Genomic DNA, 10,604 nt, shown 5'->3' on the forward strand with positions numbered 1-10,604 from the left:
GTGTATTATGCGCTACTGGGTGCTCTATGATGGTTAAAACCATGTCTACTTTTTTTTTTTTTCTCAAATAGATGTATTATACATAGCGGGTATGAATACACACAAAGAAATTAAAAGATAACAAGTCCCGTAATGTACTGGGTAGACTCCTCTCCTCCAGCCACAGGGTCTCTTCAGAGTAGTTAGCCACATAGGAAGCTATCCAATCTGCTACCTTGTTGACCTCACGATACACATGCTTGGCCTGCAGGGCCATTCCACCCCTTACCATCTCCCGAATATCCTTAAGAAAAGGATGGTAGTCACCCACCCCTCCTACACTCTGCTAGATCCAACCAATGACAGTGGCCGAGTCATCCTCAAAGCATACCTTAGGCCACTCCAGGCAGCCCTTAACTCCGCGCCCGAAACAGAGGTATTGAAAATTTGACAACCACCACCCGCAATTACCTTGAAGTTTGGACTCCTAATGACGAAGCCTGCTCCTCTCCTGCTACCGCAATCCAGTACACATTCGTCAAAATTAACCTTGAGAAAACTCGGAGGTGGGGGCTCCCAAATAAAGAATACCCGATGAGATGCCCCAAGAGTAGCCAGATCTGATATGCTATACAGGTCACCACAGTAGTCACCTACTTAAATCGTAGGACAGACGCCCATCGACTAACCTGCTGCATGAATGAAGACATATCACCCTAGATCCCGGATGGGACCATGGCACACTTTCATATTGCATGCACTGACATTGGAACAAGACATGATCCACAGACTCAGCCACAAGACACAAGAGGCACTGGGGATGGATGCCAAGGCCCATGTCTAATAATGACAACGTTGTCTTTTAGGTGCATCAATTAAATGTTCCATTCACTTTAGTAGTTATAGCATCATTAAGGTGTGGGCATCACATTGGCAGCGCGCATACACAAACACCGAGCCTTGTCTCTTTCTGTGCATGCTTTATTCGAAAAGATTGTTTTTGTTATGGTCTTGTGCTATAATAGCATTATAAACATATATATATATATATATATATATATATATATATATATATGACAGATTGCAATTGAAACTCCCATATTATGATATTAAGAGTGTCTTTAGATAATCCCGCAAGATTGTTAGAATTGGACACAGAATTTCTAGTATTATAGAATATGAGGTCTTGCCCAACACATGTCAATCAGATCTCTCTCAGCCGATTCAGGCCAACCCAATTGAAAGATATTCTTGTGAATTTTGTGAATATAGCCTGGCCTAATTTGTGGTTCTATGAATCTTCCTAGATTGCACAAGATTATTCTACTAGGCTTTAATATTTCCGAAGTAATTGCTATTAGATTAAGAAATCCACCTCTGCATGGCGGGCCACATATGGGCTTGAAGGAATGAAAACAAAAGATGGCGATTTTCATATTATGTGTTTGGTGCTTCAGCATTATAGTTACTATCATCACAACCTTGATTAACCTGCGTTATGATGGAAACATTTATCACGATTTTAAGCAACCTTTATTGTGATAGAAGCATATAATGCAAAATTTTTATGACTAAGTGGGTGTGACTATGTATTGAATTTTAATTTATTTTTGAAACAAATATAGTCTTCTTTATTCCCCCTAATCTTTATTTATTTATTTATTTTGTTTCCTTTTGGATGCTTCCATGAGTACAAATCCATGACTGACAATACAGATTTTCCTACCAAGCTACTAACCTTCTTCGTTTTACTGTGAACACTTTATCTTTCCTAAAGTTTGGCAAACCATTATTTTGGTGTGAATCTCTACAAAATTTGAGTTAATTGATATATAGTTGTGTTGGTTTATTGATAAATATTTAATTTAAAATTTTGAGATTTTAGAATTCTATATTGAATATTTTTCAAAACATAAATCTAGTTAAATATAAAAACTTATCTTAAATCCCCAAATAACTTAGTTTTCTACTTAGATAAAATTTAATTTTTTATTTTTATCTCTCTTCTCTCTTAAAATTCTAGAAAAATTTTACGGACATATCTCTAATTGTTTCTCATGAGGTATCAAGAAGCTTTCTTTTCTCATAATACATTCCGAAGGGATGCTTTGCAAGTGGACTCTTCGGAAGACTTATGTAGATGAAAACATGCATTCTTATGAAAAGACCTATCTGATATGATGGTGATCCCAAGGGATGCAATCCTAGATGAATGGATAGATTATGTGAAGCGATACATTCAACAAAAAGATGCTCAAACATCTAATCATACTAACCCTTTCACATCTATAAATAGAAAAGAGATCGTACTTTCCATCCATCAATATATCTCCTTTTCATTTGAATAACTCCAAATTAGGAAAAAAAAATTGAGAGCACTAAATGAGTGAACTCAAATGCACCCAATAAGCATTAAAGAAGAGGATTGTGTCCACATATAAGAGATTGAAAGATTGCTTCAATCAAATTTGCTGATTTTCAACACATCTAAATTTAGCTAATTCGGGTTCGACCCTAATTCTCCTTTGTTAGAGTGTACTTCAAGGAGATCACTAAGCGTTTCGTTGTATCTTAAGAGTAGGCCACTATCAACTATTTACACTTGGGCAGGACGAATTCTACTCTAAAGTAAGGCTGCAAATGGGTCGGGTTGATCTGTGATCCGACCCGACTCGACCCGACCTGCGTAGACCCGACCCGACCTGGATTTTAGGACCCGCGGATCCGGGTCGGGTCCAAAAATTGGATCTGAATCATTTTCTGGGCCGGGTCTGGGTTTACCGAACGGACCCGACCCGACCCGAATGGACCCGAAGAGAGAGAGAGAAAGAGAGAGGGAGAGAGGAAAAAAAAAGCTCGAATTTTCTCTCGATCTATTACACTGTTGAAAGCTCTGGTGTCTCGGTAGCTGGGTTTTTTTTTTTCCTTCTGTTTTTTGGTTTTTGTTTCTTTTAACTTTTGAAGGGAGAAAGTGAGGGGACGCTGAACTGAATATGGATCATGTGCCAGTTTCTGCAATGGAATTGGATTTTGGAAGAAGGTCTGGGATTTTCTTTGCCCTCCTGAGAGGGGAGCTGGGAGACACCAAGTTCCGTCCAATCAGTCATATAGATAAAAAATAGTGTGATATGAAATTTGGCTTGTAGACGGACTTACTTAGTTCGTCATGGGTCATCTGTTCTGATTAGAGGTCAATTGCAAGTCTTTCAAGTCATGAGTCACCTAGCACCTCATAGTTATGATATGGCCAAATTAGGTTTGCCTAAATTTTTTTTCCAAAAGCACAAAAAATGGATCCGATTCGGATCCGAACTCGACCCGACTCGGACCCGGATCCGGATCCGACCCGGACCCGACTTAGACCCGACCCGATCCGATCTTCAACCGGGTCGGATCTGGGTCCAAAATTAAAATCCGAACAAAAAACCGAATAGAGTCGGGGTCACTCAGGACCCGATCCGATCCGGCCCATTTGCACCCCTACTCTGAAGAAAGCGCCTTTCATAGCATGCTTTAAACCAGATTACATCAAAACTGTATTTATTTATTTATTTAGTGCATGCAGAAAGCCATTAATTAAATATCGAAGATAAAACAATAAAACTATATAAAAGAGATTTATAAGATTTTATCAAATATATTATTTTTCAACAAGTTGACCCTAAAAATCTCCTCAATTCTTCCTAAAGCTTTCCCAACTTAGAATCCTCTAAACAACCTATTTTGATAGAAGTCTTAAAAGTTACTAATGATATATAATAAACATATCCCGGATTTCTGGGATGGACCCAGAAAATTCCCTCGCGCCGTGGCTTAACGCCTCGGGCAAGCGGAGTGCTTCGCTGTCACTATTGACCGCCTTCCGGCGGAACGACTGACGGAGCGAGGAGCCCGTCTGGCTCCCCTCGGGGTTCAGGGGACCGAGGAGGTGAGGTTTTGCCGCAAGAAAACCTCCCTCAGAAGCCTGTCCGCCGGTGGTGGCTCCGGTCTCCCTTGGGGTTCAGGGAACTGAGGTCGTGGTGCGGTTCCGCCGCCTTCCTCAGATGCCTGTCCGCCGGAGGGAACCCAGCGAGCTTTCGGCCCTTAGGCCGGAAATCGTTTTTTTTTTTTAAGAAAAAAAAATGGTTGCTTCTTAAATAATGACGTTACCATCTAAATGTAAGTAGATTTAAGCAGCTAGTAGACAAATGTTAGGGGCAGTCGTCCAACCTGAGATGTCTTTGAGGAAGAAAATTTAACACAGAGTTAAGGAATCAAAAGCCAATAGTAAGACACTAACGTTTTGACTGAGTGTATTCTGACTCGAACAATCCAGCCATGTGGATAAATTATTACTACATGATAAAGCTGGCATACTTGAATAACTCGGAAGGCTATGTACATCCCATCTACTTAAACTTTTTAACTTTTCCATCCTTTTCCGACGCTTTAACGGCTGCCATTCCCCACTCCACTCTCCTCTTTCTGCGAGAAAAGATACAAGAAACATGGGTGAATGATTGCCCAAAGCACCTATTAAGGGGCTCATCACAACCATGATGGATTTCTACGCTTCTATGATGAAAGGAATCTCAAATCTATAGCAGATCATCTATAACCTTTGACGTTTCAGCTGGAGGACTGCAAATAATTGATAGAAGACCAGAAGAATCAGTGCACTGCTGCTTTCAGCATAGTTGTCTGAGAGGGATATTCATAAAGATAAAGAAATATTTGAAGGACTTAATAATATAATATAATGTCAGTACACTACACTTCTAATCATCATTAAAAAAAAAAAAAAGACTGATCAACTTCCACGAGAAGGGAAGAGCAAGGAGCACAAAGTCCGTAACAGCATATAAGGTCTTCTACAACAACAGTTCAAACTGAACGCCCTCACGATGGGAGTTGGTCTCAGTAGTCTTAATTCTTCCAAACAAAACCTTTTCTTCCAACAATTCCTCCCTATTGTTCTAATCACTTGCATTTGAGTTTTCACCGCAGGCTGTCTCAGTGTGCAATCTCTTCTTGCCATGAATGGAAACACCAAAGAGCTTGACGGTGCTGTCGGAGTCCCCGGGCATGGTCGCCGAGAAGCGATTTTTTGATCCTTTTTGGAGCTCTGAAGGAGACTGAAGTTGATCATCAGGAGCGAGTTCTATAAGTCTACCAGGCCTTGGGTTCACAAGCCTTCGGTCAGGGGGTGTTGAGGTGACATGGTTTTGGATGAAGTAGATTATGTCATTGTATAGCTTCTTCATGTGTGAGAGCTCTGATAAGAGGAGGGAGTTCTTTCTCCTCAGTCTCTGATTGTCCTCCGAAAGAGCCGAGAGGAACTCGGCGTCACCACTGGGGAGCGGTAGGGGAGGCTCGATCCAGCTGGTCATTTCATCTGGACCTTGGAAAGGAGGTGGCGATTCATGGTAGTGTTGGTGGTTGTGGTGGTAGTGGTGAGGAACTTGAGGGCTTTTCCTTCTGTGGATCTCAGTGAGTAAATGCTTCTCCCCTTTTCTGAAGAACTCATTTGCGAACTCCCACCTATCTGCAACAATCTTTCTGAATCCCTGGACGTATATAAAAGATAAGGACATTAAATTTCTCCCTCACTCTCCTCTGTACACCATATCTGGGGAGTTGCACATAACCCATGTGAAGTTTTTAATAGCCTCATGGTTTTTTTTAAAACATTGAAGATAAGATATACCGATTTTTTTGAGAGTGTGACACAATGAAATTCTGACATGAATGAATAAAGCAAGTTGAGTTGTAACTTGACCAGAGAGACACATGAGAGATTATGGAGGAGAAACAAAATACTTTGTTGAAATCATACAACATGATGTTCTCAAAAATAAAATCACACAACATGATGTGATGGGACCTCAAGAAAGATTAAGGGATGGGAATGAAGTCATTGCGTCCGAGTCACTTGGTGATGCTCATCAAGTCCATCGTGAACCAACTTCATACAACATTTTGAGAAAATAAAAAGCAGGTGACAACGAGAATTTTTTTCCATCAGACAGTTGCTGAAAGAAATAAAGATCCCTCACTATAACAGTATATAGAAAGCTAAGAACTGTTGCACATAAGAAAAACATACAAAATTTCGATGTTTTTGCTGATAAACTAGACAGTAATATCCATTGAACTCGATAACTGAACTTCATGGAAGGATCATGGGGAAGAAAGCCAGATGACAGCATTTCTAACTCTGGAAAATAAAATAACCCACTGAAACAGATGGAAGAAAAGCATTCAATGTGATATTTTTGAAGGAAAAAGATATCAAGAGTTTTTGAGATGCTTACATAGGTGTTAAGCTGCCTTACAAAGCTTGAGAAGTTGTTGTGCTTGAAGTAGTTGGGCAGGAGATCCCTTGCAAATTCAGGAGGTCTCCACACCACAAAGGTGGTTTCTTCTTCACCCCAGGATACAATGTGATCAGTGCAAGGATCATCAACGAGCTGGTAGGTCTTGGTCAGGAAGGGTGCTGGAACTGGCTTGTGAGAGTCCACAGAAACCATCATCTCACCACATCTCCCCATCAAGAAAGCCATTGCAAAGCAAAGAGAGAACCGGAGCCCCAATATTGCCTCAAACCCTCTCTCTCTCTCTCACTCATGATTATATATATGCATAGGCTTTTGTGATCACAGGACTAACATATATGCTTCATTTAATGTTTTTACATGTACATTTAATACAAGAGCCAATTAGTAGTTCATTTTCTTTATCTGCATTATCTGAAAACATTTGGAACCTTTCTAGCCACAACCTTTTTTCTGGATCATTATTTATAACATTTTAAAATTATTTACTTGACAGTGCTGGGAGCTTATGGGAAATCGTGAAAGCTTTCACTAAATGTTTGCTGAAAAAAAGAAGGCTTTCGCTAAATATCTTCTTACATTACTAAGAAAAGGCTTTTAATATTTGCGCTTATTATTGGTGTTGGCTCATTTTGTCGCCGTACAAATAAATAGGCCTATAATTTTTTTAACTCTCAACAAGTGTAGTGTTAAATAGGCATAAGACAAACATATTCTCTATTTGAGTCACCGTATAGAGTTCTCTCCCTGTCTGCATGAACTTAGATCTGCAGGCAATGGACTATATAACAAGGAACAGGCGTCCCCTAAATAATCCTATATCTTCCTTCTAGTCCTCTAAAATCCAGTGAAGATGAGGTCCGATCTCAGATCAATTTACAACTACCAAATATTTTACTAGCTCGATAAGAGCCATCTTCATGTGAATAAGATTAGAGTTGTTAGTAACATAAGGTCATTTCAAAGTTCAAATGTTTTCTAATGCTTGTTCAAAGCTAGGTGCAAAAAATAATAGCAGTATATATGGAAGTAGTTAAGGAGTACCGACAATTTGACATTTAGATAAACATCCTTCCCTGTACATATTGTTTCTCTAGTACTTTATAGTTTTAATACTTAATAGTATCTTTTGTAGTTCCAAGGCATGTCCGTGACTTAGATGGTATGGGAAAGGTGTTTAGTGGAGAGAATAATTTAATTATCCTCTGCAAGCATGCACTTTTGGTGAAAGATTTTTTTTTTTTTTTCTATTGCCCCGTTTCTGCCATTGGCCTGCTGCATGGTGGGACTCAAAGCTGCTCCTTCCACACATAAATAAAGTTTCAAACATAAAACAGACATTCCTAACTTTTCTCGTGAGAGATGGCACTTGGGATCAGGGAGATTTGGTGCAAGTCCTGCACAGTTTACCAGTCCATATAGGCAAGTTTTTCTAATATATATGTATATCTTTGAGAACATAGCCACACCAGAATATGGTGTGGTGAAAGATAAGCTCTCTCTCAAAAGGAGAGCTATGGTCCATGTCCCTTTCCTTCCCTTTCTCTTTCTCTGTTATCTTCCAAGCTTCAGTTAGTTTGGTCAAAGTATATAACAAAGTATACATCCATAGTAAGGCAGTCATGAGGCTGGCTTGGGTTTCAGCATGGTTCCCAGATACCAAAAGACGCAAGTTATATCGTCTCATAAATTCAGATGAACAGGTAAGCCTTTGGCTTGTATCCATATGGCACAAGAGAGAGGAGGGGTGGGGGAGGGAGGGGGAGAGAGAGAGAGAGAGAGAGAGAGAAGGGGGTTCACTTACCTTAGTTTCTTGTTGGAAGGAAAAGGAGAAAAGGCAATAAAATATAAATAGCGCAAAGAAGGCAGTGCTGCCCACTGCGAATTATTCACAGAATTTGAATATTGTGGAAGATTCTATTCCACATATGACAACTTGGTTATACATGGCATGCATACATCACCTGACCTTTCTCTATCCACATATGACCCAGTGCTTAGGAAAGTCAGGTCTAGATCCCTCTTTGACTGCCAAAGAAATGAATTATAAATAAAGTTCGAGAGAGAGATTACAAGCACATTATCTTGTCTCGCTTTGGCCCACACCTTCTCTCTACTCTGCACAAATCTAGTTGCATACGTACATGTCACCATGGTTAAAGCAAAGCATGCTCATGCATGCATATGAGGATAGGGTTGGATTAATCCAAGGACAACTAGAGTAGTCCAAAAGGGTTTCAACCCTTAGAAGTTCACTCAAGCCAAATCATTAAAGGGAAGGATCTAGCTTTCATACACCAACTTGGATTTTTGTATGATGTCATACAATGGGCTGTTCTTCGGTACGTAGTCTCATGGCAGAAAGTTAATTAGACCACATTTCAGCTTATTGCAACAAACTCAAAATGAGCTTAAGCTAAAAATTAGACACTAATGATCAGTACGTACCTTCCCTCTGAGGAGAGAAGTGGGTCGTCCCAATTTAATGGCATGTTCAAACTTATCCCTGGCCTTGCTCCAGAGGAGAGCTTAAAGGATGCCAAGACCATATATCAAGGGCATGTTAGCCCTGGCAGAAAGTCCATTTCTTTTCCCTCGTAAGAGCTTTTATATATTGGAAAAGGAAAAGGGGAAAAGACACTCCAAAGATGAGAGCTAGCTTGACAAAGAAAGCTTTACAGGGAACATCTTCTTTTCCCCCAGGAATATGGCAGCAAGGTGGGTCAGTGGTTCTCAGAGCATTAAGAGGAAACTGATTAAAGTCTGTGAACATAAAGGTGATGTAAAGAAGAATTTACCATGGCTTTCTATCCCCCCAACATGCCTCCCCCCTAACCCCACACATGCATGTGGAAATGGACATTGATGGTAGTAGGACATGGGGCATGGATGCCCCTGGAATGGACCATGCATGTAGTACTGCATGTGTTCGCAGGTATATTTCCAGTTCAATGAAGTGGGTTGTGGTCGCATGAGTCCAAACGGGTGCATGCACGAGTGTACCTCGAGTGAGTTCAGGGTTCATCTCTTAATAAACGATGCATGCAGTGTATGACATAGCATGCGCTCGTGAACTACTTTTTTTTGATGGTTGGTCATCTCTTAATGGTGTATATACATACATACATGTATGTATAAAACTTGTTTTTGGCCAAACACATTTATTTTCCTTTACTATTTTTTTAATCTATCTGTATGCGGGATTCTGAGCTTATATCTCTTAGACCATGGTAATTGGTGTATTCTTGGTTCAAAATAACATCTCCTATCCCATCAATATAACCAGTATTGTCGGAGTGGAAATTTGGATGCCAATCTTATAATGCGTTCATCAAATCATAATCTTCCATATCTTTGAGATACTGATGAAGAATCTTCAATCTTGTGACTCATAAAACATTATGTACGAGCAATCGCGCTTCACTCTAGTGGTTGGTCCCACTCTCCTCAATTTCTAGTCATGTTTCTGCAATGATGGAAAGAAAAAGAATATATTTTTACAGAATTCTTTTGATCAGGCGAACACCTTTACAACTATGGGCCCTTAGCACTGGAACCCGAATACCAACAAGTGATGGATCCAAGTAGGTTTGAGAGATCTCAATGCATTTGGTTTTGGAACAAATAACCCAGAGTTAACTTGCTTCTAAGCCAATGTACAAATAAACTACCATACTTTATGGACTGGAATAGCTGCTAGGATTAAATAGAAAAAGTTGCTTTCCCATCTTTTTGTAACATCCACCTTGTCCTCAAAATAAGCCAGTTATTGTTCTATCATTTGTTGGATTAACATAAAATAAACAGGCTAAAGTGATATTTGTTTCATTTAATATAATTCTAGATGCAACCGATCCGATTGGGAAGAAGAAAGATTTTTCTCAACTTGCTTAACTCGAACATTTTAAAGAAAAGAAAAAGATGAAAGAATTACGAAAGTAGAGCTTAAGTTCTATTTTCTTTCATTGATGATTAAAATCAGATTTTCTTCTCCTAAGTCCTAATTTTACAGAACTCTCTTTCCTAAACTAGACATCACTAGTAAAAATATTATAAAAAAACTTAAAATTCTTAAGAAGGTAGATCTTGACTTTTACGTCAACTCTGCCTTCTCTCGCTCCACCTGCTTCTTTTTAGAGCCAACTCTAGTCAAAGTTTTATCTCAAAAGAAAACTTTCGATCTAACTAGCCTATTTCAAGCTGAGTCCGATCGCTAAGAGCGCCGCCTCTTAAACGGCGTAGCATTACGTCATAGATCTTAAAAAATTATCCAAATTTTTTTTTTAAAAAAAGATTATCTTCATTAGTCGT

General features: G+C 39.5%; 1 protein-coding gene across 1 annotated transcript; it reads right to left on the bottom strand.

Moving 5' to 3' along the window:
* Positions 1–4,681: 4,681 nt before the first annotated feature.
* LOC103705040 (heat stress transcription factor B-4-like) lies at positions 4,682–6,612 on the bottom strand. The gene is made up of 2 exons (XM_008788630.4): positions 6,273–6,612; positions 4,682–5,525 (listed from the first exon to the last, which is right to left on the bottom strand). The coding sequence occupies exons 1-2, from the start codon at positions 6,519–6,521 to the stop codon at positions 4,935–4,937; spliced, it is 840 nt and encodes a 279-aa protein (XP_008786852.1). The 5' UTR covers positions 6,522–6,612; the 3' UTR covers positions 4,682–4,934.
* Between the last annotated feature and the right edge of the window lie 3,992 nt (positions 6,613–10,604).

The sequence above is a fragment of the Phoenix dactylifera genome, chromosome 14, assembly GCF_051530095.1.
Source record: "Phoenix dactylifera cultivar Ajwa chromosome 14, Ajwa_hap1_PhDact_Kaust_v1.1, whole genome shotgun sequence".
Classification (NCBI taxonomy): domain Eukaryota; kingdom Viridiplantae; phylum Streptophyta; class Magnoliopsida; order Arecales; family Arecaceae; genus Phoenix; species Phoenix dactylifera.